General features: G+C 40.9%; 1 protein-coding gene across 1 annotated transcript in view; it reads left to right on the top strand.

The window, feature by feature from the left end:
* TMC3 (transmembrane channel like 3) overlaps nt 1-22,392 on the top strand; it is a 66,471-nt gene that overhangs the window by 12,802 nt on the left and 31,277 nt on the right. The window contains exons 4-9 of the mRNA XM_063446295.1: nt 14,388-14,469; nt 15,443-15,549; nt 16,669-16,767; nt 17,046-17,188; nt 19,869-20,016; nt 20,123-20,166. Coding sequence (XP_063302365.1) covers nt 14,388-14,469; nt 15,443-15,549; nt 16,669-16,767; nt 17,046-17,188; nt 19,869-20,016; nt 20,123-20,166 — 623 coding nt within the window. The remainder of the gene's footprint in view (nt 1-14,387; nt 14,470-15,442; nt 15,550-16,668; nt 16,768-17,045; nt 17,189-19,868; nt 20,017-20,122; nt 20,167-22,392) is intronic.

Raw genomic sequence — 22,392 nt, 5'->3', positions numbered from 1 at the left:
AGGGGGAGGATCTTGGGATGTGTCCTTGCATGTTTGTATGGTAAACCCCTTGCATGGGGTTATACATAAAAGCCGTGTGTGGCCAATAAAATTGTGTTGTAGCTTCAGGACTGTGTGTCGTCCAGTTACTGAGGGGATGTGAAAATGGGTCTCCTTAAGCCCTAACTGGTTCCCGGCTGGCTAAAGGAAGGGAATTAGCGGAGGTAACCAGTCGTGTTACCCTAGGTCCGCTACACTCACATATTCTATCATTAACATTAATATCAAACTAAAAAGTAAAACTCAAATGCCATTAAATGTCATTAGCCAGAACAATCCCCTACTGTATATTTCTAATGAAATAACTCAGTAACATATAATATGATTTTGAGAGGTGTCCTCGCATGATGAGGGTTTTGTTGTAATGATACCAAAATGATGCCATTAAGCAGTTTTATCAGTATGGGCCCAGACTCTTAACAGTGACATCGATGTCAAATTTATGTGTGAGCCATTTGAACCAGCGACCTGTCTTTAACAGATAAATATCACAGCTTTGAAATGAAAGGAATCAGTCCAACAGATTCTGGCATGGTTATCAACTCAAGTTCATTTTTTGTTTAATTAACACTTGTGATGGGTAATAAAGTCTGAAATAACACTATAAAAATTAATTAACTTCTCCAAGTCTGAGATGATTTGCAATATGCAGTTGTTTAGTTAAATCCCAAGCCTATTTAAATGCGTTTACTAAATGAATTTCTTATAGGAATTTGTGCAGGAATTAAGAACTAATCTGTTCAGGCTTTCTGTAAAAAATTACACAATTGATCTACTTCTATCTAATTGCGTAGGGACTGTGTGTGCATGTTCAACTATATTTATTTGGATACAGTTTAAGACAGGTTATTGAGCACTTTTACAACAGCCTTACGGGCACAGTGTTGTAAGCTTGTGTAAGACATGATGCACCAATACTAATATAAATATAGGGGGTTATGTATAAAATGTGTCAACTCTGACAAGTGGTGCTAAAATTCAAAAGGCACACCAGTGGAATATGCCTGCTGGTTACACTGGATTCCATGGTGACTGCCCCGCGTCTAGTACTTTAGACCACTTTTAGTACTTTAGACCACTTTTCAGAACACAATACATCTTATATATAACTCCCGTGTGTCAGAATGCAACTGATGTGCTTTGACATGTTGCAATGTGTGTACACAATAATAAAACTCCACTTCCTTAGTGTGAACGACCACCTGCATGTGACATTCATATCATAGCTCTTGTGGTTGCACTCAAGACAAGTACCAAAGATGCTTTGGGTATGAACTCCACATGTTTCAATGATTATGTTTTAAATCATATCTTACTTAAATAACATGTAACAAAATTAAGGTTTTTAGTACTACTGCAATGGCCATTAGAGTGTAAGCTCACCTGGCAATGTCAAGGTAAACTTCTTTCTATGCTCACAACTGCTGCTTTCAGCTTAAAGGCAAAACCATTGGTGAGACAAAAGAGGGTATTTTTATAATCCCTACATATTAATTACCCCTCTTATAAAACTTGTTGGTATGCATATACACTGTTCTTCCTTGTGACAATTTAGCTTTTAATTTTAAAAATGTGTAACTTTTGTACTAACTGTATTGTGGGCATTGCCATCACAGATAAAGGTTTGCAGCGGGCACAGCATTTGATAGTACACAATCTCAAGTGCAATTTACTCCAGTCTGCATTTATGTGCATCCTAGGAATTGCAGGAAGAATTGGGTGCCTGCATTAGCATAAAATATTTTTATGAGTCTTTCCAGAAGGGTGTTTCAATTATTATTTTAAAACTAAATTAAACTTTAAGAACAATTATTAGCTAATTGTGTAATATGTCATAACAAGTAATAGTGTTACTGTCTTTTTTGTTTATTATTCATCTACTGCACTCAAAAGTTGCTCACTGTTTAAGATATGCTGCCATTAGCAGTTTTGTCTAGTTGGGATCTAGCAATGCATAGGCAAGTTAATTAAAACAACCCTCCTAATTACATATTGATTAGACTGCAAAAAGGCCTGCTATTAGCAAGCTCTGGGATTTTTTTTTATCAATATACATAAAATGTCTAATAAAGGTTTCCTTGAGAAAGTGACCATTAAATTGAATACAATAACTGCTCATCCATGCCTGCCTTAGAGATTACAACAATTCTAGAACCTAAGGCATTATATATTATGTGTGTGTGTGTATGTATATATATATATATTTGTAGTCGGGGACAAAAGCCGTATACATGATAAGTTATCAATCCTGATGAAAGTCCACAAGAGGGACTGAAACGTCGATTTTATGGATATGGAATAAAAGCTATATTTTAAACTGAATATTCCGTGAGTGCAGCCATCTGTTATTGGATACATGATAAGTTAGATATATGAGCAAGTCGGTCGTGGTGTGCCGAAACCGACGTATCGGGTAGGCCTGTAATAAAAGAGGGCCCACCTGTAATAGTAATATGTATAAGGGGAGAGGTGGGAGGGATGAACCAGGCAGCATCAGCCCTGTGGTGTAGGGGGCCTGAGTTTAAATAGCCGGGTAACCCCTCTTACAACTTCAGGCTACGCCTTCCAATTTGTAGTCGGGGACAAAAGCCGTATACATGATAAGTTAGATATATGAGAAAGTCGGTTGTGGTGTGCCGAAACCGACGTATCGGGTAGGCCTGTAATAAAAGAGGGCAAAAAGTTGAATAAGATACCTTATTACACATCTTTACATTGCAAGATTCGTAAAGGCTTGTCCTACTCAAATCTAGCTCTGGTTGAGGTATCTAGTAATATACTGTGGATTTCCAGTGTCCTAATGTTTATGGTGTGAGCAGGGACATTTGTCTGGAAGCAGCTGATGCTGCCCTGATTCTGGAGGAATGTCCCGAAAAGGCATTGGGGTTGAGTCCCCGCCTAGTTAAGAGGGTTCTGAGGTACATTATGAATTTAGCTGTAGTGAGAGGTTTGCCCTGCAGTTAAATAGGGGCATATTGAGATTTGGTCCAGTGAGTGATAACCTGTAAAGGTCTGACATTTTGACCGCACCTTATTGTCCGTAGGATAGTCCTTATGTCCCTACGTATTACATATGGTAAGAGGATGTGAACTGTTTGGTACTAGGATAGGCACTTAAGATATGGTGTTGTATTACAGCCAGGTAAGTTTTATAGTGTTAAGAGAGATTTTTTAAATTGTGTGGGCAAAAAGGAGAGGAGTGTCACAATGGCGACTAGTGAACGAATATCGGTATTATGGTAATCGGTGGTAAACTTAAAGGTGAAATCTCTATTGTATGCTTGTGATGTATAATCAGAGAGGGCAGCTCAATCCAGAAATCTGCCAAATGCCATGAGGCGAGTTAGTGCAGATTAAGCCATGGAATGTGGGTATAGCCAGCTGCTTTATTGTCAGAGAAGCACTTGACAGTTTCCCCTATCCACTCATACCTCCCCAGGCCTTGTAGGCGGCCACTATGGGGTAGATTCCAAATAAATGTTGACGAGGAATGGAAAAGTTTTTTTTTTAAGGGTCTCAACTGGCCAGGCATCTCATAACCAAACGTCACCAAATTGGCTGTGAAATCAGTGTGTGCGGACGCATTGGTCCATGTAACTGGGAAATGATGAGAAATGGCAGGAATAACCTGGCCTCCTATTCCAGTGTGGTATGAACCTGAGCCATATTTGTAGGTCTGCTTACAACTAGTGCCAGAATGCAACTGTCAGTGGGAAGAAGACTCAGCGGTCGGGAAATAAATGTGCAGAATAATTCTCAATGTGCCCAGTAGGACTGTAGATCCATTCTCCCCCTCCCTCCCACCCCCCCACGTGTTCTTCAAAAGGAAAGGTTCTCAGGACTCCGATGCGCTGTACCTTCTCTGTAGGTGGACATGTTCTGTAGTGTATTAGTATCAAGATGAATGCCTAAGAGGGTCAATTTGTGAAAATGGAACCCATAATGAGGAAAAGTGCCATCGTCTTGTGAATACTAACCAGAGCGGAGTGAGGGCGTTCTATCGCGAGGAAGTTATCTTAGATAATGGGTGACTGCAGGACATTCGCTAATATTGAGTATTAGTCAACATAGTGTGTTAGCAAATAAGACAAACAGCTTGGGGTTACTCTTTGCTTTAAAAGTTACACGTGTGGGAAATTCATGACAGTCCCTCCATAAAATGCCACGAACATGCCCTCGGGATGGCTGAATAGGTAGAAGCTTGGAGGCAAAGGAAATGTCTGTCTTGCCCACCCAAGCTCTGGTCAACCCCTTTGGCATAGTGCTGGGAGAATTACTTAGAGGAAATCAATGAGTTGAGGCTAGGGGTGGGTAATTAATATGGTTGTCAAATACCTTCTTAAGCAACGTGATTGTGTTGCGGGGTCTATTAATGCGGACTGAAGGTTCTGACACTTGTGAATACTGGACAGGAGTGTGACCAGACCTGAGTGAAACTGGTGTGTGAAAACCTTGATGTAGAAATTGACTGAGTGATGGAAAGGGTGTGCTTAGAGGTAAAACCCCAGGTTGTTGATGCAAACCTTCTCTATGGTGAGGAGAAGTAGAGCCACTTACGTCACGAAAGTCTGAAGGCTAGGATGAATTCTGGGATAGTGAGCTTCTGATTGAGTCTGGGATTCTGGTGTATAGAATGGCGTACAGATCATCGTAGTAGTAAGACTTGTACTCTAAGACATCGTGGGAGGCAATCATTAAGGAGACAAAAATTAACCTTTCCAGATGTCTTTGCGTATGGTCAGGGACACAAAGTATGAGGGAGTAATAATGTAAACCGATGTGCTAGGGGCGGGATTTGAAAGGATAACATAACCATGAGAGGGATTTGGGAGTCCTGTGGCTGGGATGTGCGTCAGTGTCTGTGGAGATTCCAGCCTCTGTAGTCCATCGTTGATGTTATGTATGGAGGCAAGTAGACTGGATATCAACTGTTTGACTTCATGTGATTTGGCCTTGTGGGCAGGGGCCACTGAAAGGTGTGGCAAGAACGTTGGCCTCTCGGGGACTGTAAAAAGAGTCAATATAAGAGGCCATGCTGGGTGAGGCCCTAACTCGTAACCTGGAGAGGTGGATGTGAGGCGTTAGATATGTGTTGCGCCGAGGGGCGTATACCTCCATATGCAGATGAAGATGGGTGTTGGCCTCACGGAATTGATAATGATGAGGCTATTTACTGGCATAGCTGGGAACCAGGCTGCCAGTTGTCATACCGGATCCGTGAATGGGACGAGTGATGGGTAGTAGTGAGGTGGGTAAACATACCTTGCTTGGGGTAGAATGTGGTTTCCTTGCCAGAGGAATGAGATATTGGAGAACCTAAAGTGAAATGATGGTGGGAGGCAAGTTGGAACTGGAATTGGGCTTGACTTACTGTGAACGAAATACGGGGTGGTTGTTCTTGAGGCTGGTCTATGAATAGGCAACCTGAGGACATAGTTGTTAGAATCCTGACCCTACGATGGTGGGTACAAGATTCATAGGACATAAATAAAATATCCCTATAAGTGATTAGGGTGAGGATCCTAGGCTACTACCAGAGACCATGGGGAGTGTTTAACCAATACTGCGACAATAATGGGGGATAGGCAGAGTCATGAGTGACCGCTAATTGGTCCTGTGACTTCTGTAGCTAAAATACATATAGGGGGGATATGGAATACCAAGCTATGAGTGCAGTTTTGAGCTATCCCGTATTTAATTATGGTCTTGCCAGCATGTGTGGGGAATTAAGGATCCCCGGGCGTGGGCTTGTGTACGGCCTGGCGGAGGAATTGCGTGCCAGCATTGGCTGATGTAACATAGAACAGTTAGACAGGAGTTGCTGTAGGTTTGGTGATACTATGCCTGAATAGCAAGTGTCGGTTAGGATGATGAACTTGCTTGAGTAGAATATAGCAGCGATGAGTAAATAAACTTTTGCATAATACGTGATTATTTTGACGTAGAGTCAGGGGGAACATATGATGGTATGGTAAAGCCTGGTACACTAGGGTTTGTCCCAGGGAACATGACGATACATATACTGAACATAGGAGTGTGGCATGTTACAAAAATGTTTAGCGAATAGGTGGTCGTCCGCCAAATAAGTAATGTACCTATCATGGGAGCAAGTATACAGATTGGTCATAACACATGGTAACAAATGTGAACGTGATGACTGCCTCAGAACAGTACCAAGTCCATGAGTGATAAAATAAGACATATGCGATATGTGATGGTAATGCAATATACGTAGTGAATATTAAACGCTTACCAGAGCTGAATTAGTAATGGGAAACTGATAATATCCATGCACAATTGTAAATAATAACAAGAAACATAGCAAACATAACCGAACTACAGGGGGCATGTAAGGATAACTAGTAGCAGGCTAAATACTTTCAAAAAAGAACCTGGACATTCCTGTATCAGGGAACAGTGTAAAACTACCGAATTGGTACTATGATTGTGGTGGCCGTTAGATGGAAGCATGTAACTGAGATAGACTGGAGACTAGTTCGGTAGAAATTTGACGAAAATAAACTAGCGAATAGGAATGGAACAAAGAGCAGGCAGGAGTAGGTGAACTGATTTAAGTCCTGAACGGGATAAAGTCCAGAATGGACGGTATGTACGAACGTAAACGTGTGAACAATTGTGTGTTCATGGATTTGGCCCGTACAGGCAGACTCACGGTTCGTGGATTTGACTGGTACAGGAAACAAACGACTTGAGCCGGAAGCTTGCGGTGAGGTGAGAGGTCAGCTATGCAGCTGGAAAGTACCCAGACTTGGTGGACATGGGGGTTTGGTCCAGGAAAAGACCCTGGAAGCCGGTAAGGGGTCTCATAGCGCCGGCGGGAACGGACGGCCAGTTCTGGAGAGGAGATGAGTAGTCTCTGACCGCATGTGGCTGGAACAGCGTGATGGGAGTTGTTGGAGCAGGACGAACTTGGTCCGATCGGCGTGGGAGTCTCTGACCGCATGTGGCTGGAACAGCGTAATGGGAGTTGTTGGAGCAGAGAGAACTTGGTCCAATCGGCTTGGGAGTCTTTGATTGCATGTGGCTGGAACAGCGTGATGGGAGTTGTTGGAGCAGGGAGAACTTGGTCTGATTGGCGTGGGAGTCTCTGACCGCATGTGGCTGGAACAGCGTAATGGGAGTTGTTGGAGCAGGGAGAACTTGGTCCAATCGGCTTGGGAGTCTTTGACCGCATGTGGCTGGAACAGCGTGATGGGAGTTGTTGGAGCAGGGAGAACTTGGTCCAATCATCGTGGGAGTCTCTGACCGCATGTGGCTGGAACAGCGTAATGGGAGTTGTTGGAGCAGTGAGAACTTGGTCCGGTCATCGTGGGAGTCTCTGACCGCATGTGGCTGGAACAGCGTGATGGGAGTTGTTGGAGCAGGGAGAACTTAGACCAATCGACATGGGAGTCTCTGACTGCATGTGGCTGGAACAGCAGGATGGGAGTTGTTGGAGCAGGGAAAAACTTGGTCCGATCGGCGTGGGAGCCACAGTAGGCCCAGACCAGCTTGTTTGGAGTTTTAGGCAGTCTGTGTTGATGACCTTTGAAACGGAAGTAGAAATGAACCAGGCAGCATCAGCCCTGTGGTGTAGGGGGCCTGAGTTTAAATAGCCGGGTAACCCCTCCCACAACTTCAACTGCATAATTGTATAATAATAATAAAGAATAATCATTCTTTATGTTCTTGGATAATATAACATATTATTGGTGGGTTACAGAAAATTCCCTCACTGCAACATTGTGAGTTTTTAACTTGGCTTATAATAGTATGTGAAAAGTAATAATCCCTTCAGTAACAAGTAACACTAACTACCCATTGCCTAGATACTTTACATATATTAATTTATCATTCTTTTAGCTTCACAAAGATTTCACGTTATAAACATCGCACATGCTGCTATAGTAATGGGAGACACGTGGTTTCATGTCATCAAGGTGCATCCTTCACAGTACACAGATGGTGCAGCATGCTTTTAAAGGTTTATATAGAGAGGTTAGCTTAATTAATATTTGTACCATAGTCTTGAGAAAGGCCCATGGAGCGGCCGAAACATTGGTCATTAATGTAACAATCATGTTTGCTAAATTTGTCAAATAAATGAGAAGTGCTGATAGTGCTCCTAATTTTTATTTTCATTGATAAATACAGCGTTTGAAGCACCAAGGTATTCGTAATTAAGGTAGAGTGCCAGTTATTTGGAGATATATATATATATACATACATACCAAGTTTACTTTAATGTACACCCCCAGGAGAATCTTGGTTATGATTTACCATCAGTTGGCTAGGGTTACCTTCCTTCTGTGATAGAAGGGATTGTATGTTACATATTGTAGAAACTTGCTGTAAATAGGCTGATTACCCAGTTACATTGTATTGGCCTACAGAACGACTCCCCCAACATGATGTTGAGTTGCAATTGCTCAGTACTAAGCCACCAATGCTTAACTGGCAGATTGCAAAACACATTTTTGATTAATTGTTAAGTGTCTTATCTTGCCATCTTGGGGTTTCAATATTAACGCAAAAATATCTTCAGTAAAACAGAAGAAAAGAGTAAGCGCTAAATAACAAATGGGCAGCAACCCTATAAGGGAATCCCTCAAACACCCTTAAAGTATAATGAAAAAAAAAGAAGGAATAGAGAGAAAGGGCTGCGCCAAAGAGAATCGATATATAAATAACAAATAGTCCAAATAAAAAGAGTCTTATCTAAAAATGCTCTTATTGGAGACGCAGAGTCTGTAGATGCTTGGTCAGGAACAAATGTCCTTGCTGTTCTCCTTCGTGTAAATTCACTCGTATGTAAGAGATTAAACAAATAGAGAACAAAATAGTGCAATAAGTCTAATTATGGAGTAAATAAAATATTAAAAGCTGGTATAAAACTCACATTTACAAGAGCTATAACTCGCTCTAGTGTAGAAGGCGTACATCGGTACAATCCCCGCTTATGGGATATAGGGAAAATTTCCTCCGTCAGTGGTGTGTTCCACGCTCAAAGATAAAAGAGAGACAACCAATAGTGCTCACAGGATAAAATAGTGGAAGTAAAATATATATAAAATGGTACTCACAAGGGAGGAGCAGACCAACTGCTCCTTGAAGATAGCGCTGGTGGTATTATCCCCACCTCGGATTACTTGGAGTCCAGGGTGATAAAAAAATGCCAGGTAAAAAACAATATACAGTGTATCAAAAAGAAAGATAAATGGCACCAATAAAAAGTGACCAAATAATCTTTAATATATTAAAATACACAATAAAATATCCACAAACGCGTTTTGCCAATACGGCTTTATCAATATGGAATAAGGACCTGATACCTGGCAAAGGTTTAAATAACAATTCAAATCTTTAAAATTGGCGCCAAAATTAGAGACAGACAATCAAAATTCCAGTAATGAACAATCAAAGTTAAACATATAAGAATACAATTTTCATAGTAAACATACAATATAATAGGCTTTATGAACCTTATTGAGCTTAAAAACATTATAAACGAGGTTTATTTTAGTTAAAAATTAACTTGGTAATGCAGTCATGTGACCGGCATGTTAGCTGCATGGTATGCTGGGACTTTTAGTAAACAGACGTCGGCGCGCACTGCGCAGCCGCCGACGTCTAAACTAATGGATTGAAGTTGGACGTCGGCTCTCATATGGTTGCGGCCGACGTCTGACAAGAGGGGCGTGATTATACAAGACGGCGGCTCACGCATAGCCGCGGCCGTCGTCATGGAGAGTTAACTAAATAATAAAGCCGGCGGCCCGCACGAAGCTGCGGCCGTCGTCATGGGGATGAAAAAAACGTCGGCTCACACAAAGATGTGGCCGGCGTTAAGATAAAGGGCTATGCTTGATATACTGAAAAGTGTCATTAGGCATAGTCCTAAAAGAGAAATAACAGCAGGGGGTAAACACAATAAAATAGAAGAAAAATAATATAAATATACATTAAAAATACATAAAAGATACAATGTATAAATAAAACAGTATATACCACATCTTTTGATGGTATAAAGAGTAATATAGTCCATCTATTAAAAAATAAATAAAAACAATGTAAAAGCATATAATTACAAGAAATTAAACAAATCAAAATCAACATTTAGACCATGGGGTGTGAGAGTTTGAAGTTTGTACACCCATTCCATTTCAGTTTTACCTAAAATGTTTTTAATATTACCGCCCTTCCATGGAATAGTACATTTTTTCATTCCAATGCACTTCAACAATCTTGGGTCTTTATTAAGTTTAATAACATGTTTGGATACTGAATGGTTTAAGTATTTTTTTTTTTCAATTTGACAATTTTTATTCCTTTTATAGATACTCTTGGGGTACAGAAAGGAAGCAGCGGAGGGGGGGGAAGTTTTGAATCATTACATTTGTATCAACATTGATGTATACATTTCCGTTTGTCGTATAAGCGGTATACATTACTATTTTGTTGGGGGGGTGGGGTACAAAAGAGAAGGAAGGGGGAGAGGGGTATTAATGCCTAATATCATAGTGGTCCGAGTTTGCCTCCCACCCATGTAGGATATCTTTGGATGCAGTGCTCGATGGTGTTTTGAGTGGCATATACTGGCGATCTCTCCCATGATGTGTTCTAATGATAGACATGTAAGGACACTCATGGAGGTACATCGTATCGGGTGTCTCTGTACCGTGTGATGGGGGGGGGGGTTGAGGATTGTGTTTGGGGTGGGGTCGGGGTGTAACTTATGTACAAGTGGGATCTAAATCATAGCTTCGTAATGTCATCTGCTCGATGAGGTTAGCATTTCAGGTTAGCATCTGGTTTGCTAGTCAGGTACGCGGTGTTGGGGGGTCTTTGTTGACCTCTGCGCTTTTGGTCCTCTGTTCCCTTAAGGTAACCAACTCTTGGTGCTTTTATCTTTTCTGGGATCTTACTCTTCCCCAGCTATCTGAGATTTCATTGTTTCCCAATATTTGTCCCATATGTGACTCGCTTCTACCGTTGCCCCCTTTTCCCCCATTTGTTTATTAGCCATTAATTCGTATTCCCAGTTCATTTGGATTTGTTTGAGTAGCAAATTTTTTGTGGGGGCTATTTGTTTTCCAGGTTTTGGCTATGAGGGTGCATGCAGCTATTATTGTGTGAAATAATAGTTTTGTGTGTACTCTAGTTAGGCTTTCTGGCCATATGTACAGGAGGCATATTGCTGGTGCTAGTTCCATGGGCATAGGCAACAGGTGGGTGAGGATTTCACTCACCGTGGTCCAGTACGGTTGGATACGATAACATGACCACCACATGTGGAGTAGCGAGCCCCTGTCTGCCTCGCATCTCCAGCACTGGGAGGAAGTGCCAGGAAATATGTGTGCAAGCCTTGTTGGGACCAGGTACCATTGGTATTGTAATTTCCGTATTTGCTCGAAGTGTGTAATACAAGATGTGTTGTTACCTTTGTGGATTGTGAAAGCTCTGGACCATTGGTCCTCGGTGAAATTGCAACCCAAGTCTTCGTGCCATGTTTGTTTAAAGTTATCTATAGGGTTTGCCTTCTAACAGTGCTGCATATACCATTGAAAAGATTTTCTTGTGTGGTGTTCCCTTGAGACACCAGGTGTCAAATCTGGAAAGTGTGGGCGCCGGAAGGCTGGCCGTGGTCGTCTGCAAGAGGGATTTGAGTTGTAAATATGGTAAAAGTGCCCTATTTGGTAGGCTGAATTGTGTCTGCAAGTCTGGAAATTGTTTCAAGGAGGTCCTGTTGTATAGGTGGTATATATGTGTGCATCCTGCTTTCGTCCAAATGTTATGATCAAATGTCTGGTTCCTCAGGTGTATGCCATACATTGTTGCTGCTAGTGATGTTGCCAGTGGGCCACTGAGATGTATATGATGTGTATCCCATGTGTGTAGTAACAGCTTGGTTGGCTCTAGCATGTACGGTGTTTTGGGTCTTTGTTTTATAGGTATCCAGAATAGGTGGTGTACCCCGGCCCTGCACGACCAGTGTGATTCTATAGCCACCCATTGTGGTGGTGAGGTCGTCCTGTGTGCAGTTGCTACCATGGATAGGAGTGCGGCCTTGTAGTATAGATTTATGTCTGGAAAGTTCATTCCCCCTTTGCTGTCGGTTTCTTAAGTATATGAAGTGCTACTCTGGGTTTTTTGTTTGCCCAAACGAATCGTGTGACGCTTTTTTGTAAGGCTAGCATATATTGTTTGGGGATGGGGATCTGAAGTGATCGGTACAGATATTGCAGCTTAGGGAGTAGTGACATTTTGAATGACGCTACGCGCCCATGCCACGAGTGGAAGTCACTACCCCATTGATGGAGTGTTTGTGTCATTTTGTGTGATAGCTTCTCGTAATTGTATTTGAACATGTGGTGTGTTGACTTAGCCATTTTAATACCTAGAAAAGTTATGTAGTCGTCCCTCCAGTCAAAGTTAAAGGATTCTTTCAGGGTTTGCAGGATTTGTCCCGGGAGGTCAATTCCCAACGCCTGTGTTTTTGTGAGGTTGAGCTTGTAGTAGGATACCCTATTGTAGTCCTGTAAGCACGTTAGTAGGTTAGGTAAAGAAATTTGTGGTTGCGTCAGGGTTAGGAGTATGTCGTCTGCAAAGAGGTTCAGGGTATAAACCCTGTCTCCTACCCGAACTCCATGAATAGATGGGTGTGCTCTGATTGCCGACGCCAGGGGTTCCAGCGCCAACACATACAGCAGGGGCGACAGGGGGCAGCCCTGTCTTGTCCCGTTAGTTATTTTGAGTTTGTCAGATACAAATCCTGAGTTCAGAACCTGGGCCGTTGGCTCCGAATAGAGGGCCCTGACCACTGAGATGAAGCCCCCCGGGAGCCCGAATCTGTGTAGGGCCGCCTCCAAGAACCCCCATCCCAGTCGGTCAAAGGCCTTTTCCGCATCTAGGGAGAGTAATAATCGCCCCCCCTCCCGGTTTTGCTGCCCTGAGGCTGTGCATGAGGCTGAGGACTTTTCTAGTGTTATCTGCTCCCTGACGTCCCTTCACGAACCCCACCTGATCGTCATGTATAATATGGGGGAGTATAGGTCCCAGTCTTAGTGCGTAGAGTTTGGCGAGGAGTTTAATGTCCGTATTAAGGAGCGATATTGGTCTGAAGTTTTGCGGGCACGTCGGTTGTTTGCCTGGTTTGGGGAGGGTGATAATATGGCCTACCTGCATATCCCCAGGGAGCGATCCCGTGTGTACGGCTTCCTTAAATACTTCAGCCAAGTGGGGCGCCAGAACCTCCCCAAATGTATGGTAGTAGGAGTTGGCGAAGCCTTAACTATCCATTTTTAATGTTTCTGCAATGTTCGCTTAATCACGTTTTTAGGCACCTTGTAGTCATTCCAACATATTGGAGGCCACAGATAAATAACATTTTTCATTGAACAGTTAATAAAGTCATTGATTTTATAAACCTGATTTGTCATTCTTGAAATAAATTGGGTTACTTTATGAGGAACAGTGGGATCAGTGCTTCTACAAACTATACACATTTTACATTTGCAAAAACCTTTGATTTGTGGAAAAAAGGATAATGGGGGTACATTTGTTACTTCTTTGGTAAAATTCTTAGTTAATATTGATTTGATGTTTGGAGCTCCCCTAAATACTATATTAGGACGTTCTGGTATAATTTTATAAGTTTCGAAACTTCAAGGAGCAGTTGGTCTGCTCCTCCCTTGTGAGTACCATTTTATATATATTTTACTTCCAGTATTTTATCCAGTGAGCACTATTGGTTGCCTCTCTTTTATCTCTGAGCGTGGAACACACCACTGACGGAGGAAATTTTCCCTATATCCCATAAGCGGGGATTGCACCGCTGTACGCCTTCTACACTAGAGCGAGTTATAGCTCTTGTAAATGTGAGTTTTATACCAGCTTTTAATATGTTATTTACTCCATAATTAGACTTATTGCACTATTTTGTTCTCTATTTGTTTTATCTCTTACATACGAGTGAATTTACAAGAAGGAGAACAACGAGGACATTTGTTCCTGACCAAGCATCTACAGACTCTGCGTCTCCAATAAGAGCATTTTTAGATAAGACTTTATTTGGACTATTTGTTATTTATATATCGATTCTCTTTGGCGCAGCCCTTTCTCTCTATTCCTTCTTTTTTTTGCAAAAACATGTTGACCTGACATCTTCTGATAACTAAAAATATATATATTAGTTATGCTGAGGTGTTAAGCTAAAATAGCTGATGGGAAGAAATGTTGTAGAAGGACTACTTTGACCCAAAGCTGGTTGCCAGCACAGAATAAATTGTTGTTTAATGTATTGACCCACATTTGATTGTTTATAATTACACTCCACTTTTTTCTTGCAGCTTTGGAGAAAATTTGCACGACTGTTGTATAACTTTGTTGTCCTTTTTATTCCATGGGAAATGAGGATAAAGAAAATAGAAAGTAAGTATTATAAATTGGTTATCTAGTCTTTTGGATTTTAAACTCTTTGCATGCACAATAAAATCATTTTAATCATAGTTTTAATCATAGTTTATTTATATTACAGAAGTATGATCAGAATGAGCCTGGATAAATTTAAATTCAATTAAACTGTGATTTATCTTAAAAAAAAAAAAGGCCAAGCCTTATCCAAAACCTTTTATAATGTATACAGATTGAGCAATGTTATCACCTTTGTAGTGATTTAGTAGTGGGGTTTGGTGGTATAGGTTTTAGAAAGGTTCTTCAGTTGTCTCAGTCTTAATCTGTCAAAATAGAAGTTTTTTGTGAATGAGAATGTGAATTTTGCAAAAACTCACTTGCTTGTACTTCAGTTAGGTCCTTCTTAGATCTTGTGAAAGGTTTACTTGTGCTTTTAATAGCCTCTCTTGTGCAAACAATTAAGTGTAAGCTGTGAGTGGCAAATGAACAATCACATTTGAAACAATCAGAAAAAGGTAGGAGACACTAGAATGTATTGTACTTTGTTGGCAATTTTTTTAACCCCTCGTTTGTGGTTAATCTATTTATGTTGAGTCTTTTGAGGCTTCCTCATATCCAGGTCATAGACGTTACTTAAAGAGGGTTTCCTCTTCTTCAGTACTGAAGCGATGAACATAGATTGATTTATATTAAGCAGGGAGAGTTAGCATTGACATGTGCTTTGGGTTAAAGGGTACCCAGCTGCTGGCTTTTAAAATGTAACTAAAAGTAAAGACTATTTTGTGAATTAAGCTGATTCTGTGCAATTACATAACACTGCAGGTATAACATACACAGAAGCTGAGATGCCAACTCATCCCAGCAGTGCTTACTTTTCTAGCACTAACAGGGGCACAAAGAAAATATTTGTACCACTACAGAATGCAGACTTTATATATGCTATTCAGTGGGTTCTCGAATCAGAATAACACTTAACATTGTCTTGTATTAGGTCATTTTGGATCAGGAGTGGCATCCTACTTCATCTTCCTGAGGTGGTTGTTTGGGATTAACATTGTACTCACAATCTTGACTGGAGCGTTTGTTGTATTGCCAGAGGTAAAGGCATTGTTCACCACTAAGTATTTCATAAAATCGAAGGGCGTGCTTAATTGTACAGTATAAAACGTATTGGTAGAGCGGACCCATTAGGGAATAGTTTCACAGATATTTGGATACACAAGTCCATTATGCTAATATGTAATGCCTGTAATAGCTTCACGCTGCCTGAATCCGTCTGTTGACTGCTGATTTACAGACATCTCAGCTGCTACAAATATCAAGCGGATATATGGTTGTCTTTTCAGACCCTTTCATCTAACCTCAATATAAAAAAGAAATATAGCATTAGCCATCTATAACAGCTATGGCATTTGTAACCCAGCCTACTTACATAGATGGACATTCCAACACTTATATTCCTGTGTCCTTGAGGTGATGAGGCCTGACACAGGTTGATTTGCTGCTATCTACCTCCTGTCTCTCTTCCTTTTACATTTTGTATCATTTGCAAAAACACGGCAGATCAAGGCTAGATCTTTCATTAATAAAGTTTATGATGTAGCTTAGATCTATTGTTTGTTTGTTTATTCGCTACCGTGTTACTATTCAACCATGAACTATATAACATGGCTGTATTCTGTTTACTACACTACATTTCTGACTATTAAATGACTAAATAGCAATAGACTAGATTATTTAAAGTCTTCACTAGGAAGTGCTTATAGTGGCTCTCTAATCTCTGGTAAATTGAAAATTTACCATTTCTGAAATGTTTATACTTAGGACAAGGTATATGCACCAATATTAGGACAAGGTATAAACAACAAGAGTACTTAATGTGTCCTTTAAAGTTATCATGTCATGTTTGCGACAATTCGTATCATACAATATAATAAATATTTCTCATGTTTGACCTCAATATAACTGTGGTCCTTTGCCATTATACCAATAGAAGACTTCTTCATTAGTTATCATTCCAGAAGCTTCACAAAAATGATTTTTTCCCCCCCCTTTTTGATTGTGAAATTTAATTTTGTCACGTCTATCCTTTAACTAGCAGATGCACACTTCTTGGCCACGAAGAATTGATATGGATTTCACTCTCTGATTTTCTATATCCTATCTGTCTGTGAATTTATATATGATTGATATTTACTGTTATCTTCTTCTTATCAGATCCTAGCTGGAGCTCCTTTTGGAACCACAATCAATAAGAAAATCCCTGATAAGGAATTTCCGTCAGCACAGGACCTCAACACCATCTGGTCATTGGGGGCAAGATTCACAATTTATACTCTTTATACCTAATATATCTATGGAGTCAGTTATTACATAACAAAATCTTTAGATAACAAATGTAGTTATATCTAGATTGTACATTCTGCCTTATATTGATTGGATAATCTCCATAAATAATTCTAACTGAACAATATACCTCCGGCTCCGAGATATAAACAATTTAGCCCACGTAAGGATAGAATTATAAACAGATAACATGGAACAATTACAAAAGTAATTTCTCTCTACTGACAGGGTAATATTTTTTTCCGCAGGGTTATCTTCAGTACTCTGTGTTGTTTTATGGTTACTATGGCCGGGAAAGGAAGATCGGAAGAGCCGGGTATCGCCTGCCACTGGCTTATTTTCTGGTTGGAATGGCTGTCTTTGCCTACAGTTTCATCACACTGTTAAGAAAGTAATATGTTTTGGTGTATGTTACATTATATGCTGATGTAAGGAGCTTCACATGAACACTAAATATAGACTATTAGTTACACTAATCATCTATGCAATGTGTTTTGTTGATTTGTATAGATTAGCACATGTCTCTCCCAAAGTCTACCCTCTAGACTATATATTTTTAAACGGTATACATGCTATATACAGCTCACCCCAACTAACTAACTATATCTCTAGTACCCCAATCATATTTAAAGTCTGTCTTTCATTTGCCTTTCTTCTTCTCCAACATTCCAATCTCATCCATATTTCCATCCCACACCCCGCATAGTGCTTCTATTCCTCCTCCCAATAACACTTCCATTGTTTCCTATCTAATGTTTCTATTGCCTCCTCCTCATGTTCCAGCAGGTTACCCCCATATTTTAATGGGATGGGATATTTAAGTGCTGCAATTTTGGACACTACCATCATGTTGCTAACATTTCTGTCTTGTCTTCTTTTGTTTGGCATAATTATGATGTACATAGTAAGTCTCCTATATTATTGTAAGTGGTTAGGGTTAACAGATATCTGGGTTCAAGGCATTAAGATAATAGGTTAGAAATAGAGGCACAAAGAATCTAAGTATGATTTCAGGGTTATGCTTATGGATTCAGATTAAATGAATTACAGTTACAATTTCTAAGACAAGAAAAAATATTTAAATATATAAGACTTACGGTTAGCCATAACTTACATAATAATTCTCATTAACTACATCACTAAATCAGACCAGCAGCACAAACCATCCTAAACCCATGTTTCTACACATTCCCCAATATACATAACCTTGTATCAACTACACAGTCCAGCCTTTACAAGTTTGGTGGTAAGTGACAGGGTTCCTGTCATTCATTTTTGTGACAGCCCATATCCAGTAAGTGGATGAAGCCTGCTACCAATAACCTAAAACTATATATATATATATATATATATATATATATATATACAGGGAGTGCAGAATTATTAGGCAAGTTGTATTTTTGAGGATTAATTTTATTATTGAACAACAACCATGTTCTCAATGAACCCAAAAAACTCATTAATATCAAAGCTGAATATTTTTGGAAGTAGTTTTTAGTTTGTTTTTAGTTTTAGCTATTTTAGGGGGATATCTGTGTGTGCAGGTGACTATTACTGTGCATAATTATTAGGCAACTTAACAAAAAACAAATATATACCCATTTCAATTATTTATTTTTACCAGTGAAACCAATATAACATCTCAACATTCACAAATATACATTTCTGACATTCAAAAACAAAACAAATCAGTGACCAATATAGCCACCTTTCTTTGCAAGGACACTCAAAAGCCTGCCATCCATGGATTCTGTCAGTGTTTTGATCTGTTCACCATCAACATTGCGTGCAGCAGCAACCACAGCCTCCCAGACACTGTTCAGAGAGGTGTACTGTTTTCCCTCCTTGTAAATCTCACATTTGATGATGGACCACAGGTTCTCAATGGGGTTCAGGTCAGGTGAACAAGGAGGCCATGTCATTAGATTTTCTTCTTTTATACCCTTTCTTGCCAGCCATGCTGTGGAGTACTTGGACGCGTGTGATGGAGCATTGTCCTGCATGAAAATCATGTTTTTCTTGAAGGATGCAGACTTCTTCCTGTACCACTGCTTGAAGAAGGTGTCTTCCAGAAACTGGCAGTAGGACGGGGAGTTGAGCTTGACTCCATCCTCAACCCGAAAAGGCCCCATAAGCTCATCTTTGATGATACCAGCCCAAACCAGTACTCCACCTCCACCTTGCTGGCGTCTGAGTCGGACTGGAGCTCTCTGCCCTTTACCAATCCAGCCACGGGCCCATCCATCTGGCCCATCAAGACTCACTCTCATTTCATCAGTCCATAAAACCTTAGAAAAATCAGTCTTGAGATATTTCTTGGCCCAGTCTTGACGTTTCAGCTTGTGTGTCTTGTTCAGTGGTGGTCGTCTTTCAGCCTTTCTTACCTTGGCCATGTCTCTGAGTATTGCACACCTTGTGCTTTTGGGCACTCCAGTGATGTTGCAGCTCTGAAATATGGCCAAACTGGTGGCAAGTGGCATCTTGGCAGCTGCACGCTTGACTTTTCTCAGTTCATGGGCAGTTATTTTGCGCCTTGGTTTTTCCACACGCTTCTTGCGACCCTGTTGACTATTTTGAATGAAACGCTTGATTGTTCGATGATCACGCTTCAGAAGCTTTGCAATTTTAAGCGTGCTGCATCCCTCTGCAAGATATCTCACTATTTTTTACTTTTCTGAGCCTGTCAAGTCCTTCTTTTGACCCATTTTGCCAAAGGAAAGGAAGTTGCCTAATAATTATGCACATCTGATATAGGGTGTTGATGTCATTAGACCACACCCCTTCTCATTACAGATATGCACGTCACCTAATATGCTTAATTGGTAGTAGGCTTTCGAGCCTATACAGCTTGGAGTAAGACAACATGCATAAAGAGGATGATGTGGTCAAAATACTAATTTGCCTAATAATTCTGCACTCCCTGTATATATATATACATGTTTTCAATTTAGTTTTAATTATGTATGCATACATTCCTCTTTTTGCACACAACTAGGTCTAGGTTTGTGTATAGATTATTTTAGAAATGGAAATAAAATGGAAAAGGACAAAATCTGTTTTTGCTCTTTCAGAATGGCTAAGAACTCACGCCTCAGCTTGGCCAGTGCATCTGATGAAAACTATACGTTCTGCTGGAGAATCTTCTGTGCATGGGACTACCTCATTGGGAATCCAGAAGCTGCAGAGAGCAAAATGGCCGCCATAGTTAACAGTATCAGAGTGAGTCTCATATTGATTACAATTGTCATATTTTTGGCACAGACATAATATTATATTTAAGTTCTGTCAATAAAAAAAATGCTCCTTTCCTTTTATCACTACACAGGAAGCCATATTGGAAGAGCAAGAAAAAAGGAAAAGTACGAATCTGTAAGTATGACAAATAACTATATGGAAAGTTATGAATGTATGGGGCATAAAAAAGAAGCATGGACTACAACAGCTGTAGCACACAGTAAGCGTTGTAAGGTCAGAAGCCTCAAGAAAGGTTTTGATTCAATGCATGAATTTTATTTTTGTGTGTGCGCTTTTCCTTAATCGTTTTTTTGTGAAAATTATAACACAATGACTGGTTTACATATATTCGTACATTAAGACAATATTCCATTCCATATATTTCTACAGGCATTCACTACCACACATAAATATTTACTGTGACACAACAGTATACATGCCTATATGTGCGTGTGGAAATATACCCCCCATAAACATTTACAAACACACACATGCCCAGCACATTCATATCTACATACAGGCACCCTGGCATACAACTTTTACCAACTCATTTATGCATACAGCAGCCCTTAACATACATAGATATGCCCATGTATTCCAGTTTGCACTGTACCTTCATCCACACTATCCCTTCACCCAAGGACTCAATCAATACACATTCTTTCACAACACTTTGTAAAATTTTGTCCTCTGTGTTAGGAAATGAAATTTTGAGCCCCGATTACATGACTAAGGCCATTGGACTGAAACGGTACTTTTTGGGAGCTTTCTGACCTCACACTAAAGATTTCTTCATGTTTCAGCTGTTGTAGCTCATGCTAAAAGCAAGATAACAAGATATGAGTTCATGTTTTCAGCCCCTGTTCCATAAAACATGAATTAAAAGAAAGGAAATATGTGATGCAATATACACTGCTCAAAAAAATAAAGGGAGCACTTAAGCAACACAATGTAACTCCAAGTCAATCGCACTTCTGTGAAATCAAACTGTCCACTTAGGAAGCAACACTGAGTGACAATCAATTTCACATGCTGTTGTGCAAATGGGATAGACAACAGGTGGAAATTATAGGCAATTAGCAAGACACCCCCAATAAAGGAGTGGTTCTGCAGGTGGTGACCACAGACCACTTCCCAGTTCCTATGCTTCCTGGCTGATGTTTTGGTCACTTTTGAATGATGGCGGTGCTTTCACTCTAGTTAGCATGAGACAGAGTCTACAACCCACACAAGTGGCTCAGGTAGTGCAGCTCATCCAGGATGGCACATCAATGCGAGCTGTGGCAAGAAGGTTTGCTGTGTCTGTCAGCGTAGTGTCCAGAGCATGGAGGCACTACCAGGAGACAGGCCAGTACATCAGGAGACGTGGAGGAGGCCGTAGGAGGGCAACAACCCAGCAGCAGGACTGCTACCTCCGCCTTTGTGCAAGGAGGAACAGGAGGAGTACTGCCAGAGCCCTGCAAAACGACCTCCAGCAGGCCACAAATGTGCATGTGTCTGCTCAAATGGTCAGAAACAGACTCCATGAGGGTGGTATGATGGCCCGACGTCCACAGGTGGGGGTTGTGCTCACAACCCAAAACTATGTAGGACGTTTGGCATTTGCCAGAGAAAACCAAGATTGGCAAATTCGCCACTGGCACCCTGTGCTCTTCACTGATGCAGGTTCACTCTGAGCACATGTGACAGACGTGACAGAGTCTGGAGATGCTGTGGAGAACGTTCTGCTGCCTGCAACATCCTCCAGCATGACCGGTTTGGCAGTGGGTCAGTAATGGTGTGGGGTGGCATTTCTTTGGGGGGGGGGCACACATCCCTCCATGTGCTCACCAGAGGTATTCTAACTGCCATTAGGTACCGAGATGAGATCCTCAGACCCCTTGTGAGACCATATGCTGGTGCAGTTGGCCCTGGGTTCCTCCTAATGCAAGACAATGCTAGACCTCATGTGGCTGGAGTGTGTCAGCAGTTCCTGCGAGACGAAGGCATTGATGCTATGGACTGGCCCGCCTGTTCCCCAGACCTGAATCCAATTGAGCACATCTGGGACATCATGTCTCGCTCCATCCACCAACGTCACGGTGCACCACAGACTGCCCAGGAGTTGGCAGATGCTTTAGTCCAGGTCTGGGAGGAGATCCCTCAGGAGACCATCCGCCACCTCATCAGGAGCATGCACAGGAGTTGTAGGGAGGTCATACAGGCACGTGAAGGCCACACACACTACTGAGCCTCATTTTGACTGTTTTAAGGACATTACATCAAAGTTGGATCAGCCTGTAGTGTGTTTTTCCACTTTAATTTTAAGTGTGACTCCAGACCTCCATGGGTTGAAAAATTTGATTTCCATTTTTTAATTTT

Source organism: Pelobates fuscus, chromosome 3 (assembly GCF_036172605.1).
Source record: "Pelobates fuscus isolate aPelFus1 chromosome 3, aPelFus1.pri, whole genome shotgun sequence".
In the NCBI taxonomy this organism is placed as follows: domain Eukaryota; kingdom Metazoa; phylum Chordata; class Amphibia; order Anura; family Pelobatidae; genus Pelobates; species Pelobates fuscus.
This window is presented reverse-complemented; position numbering and strand designations above follow the sequence as displayed.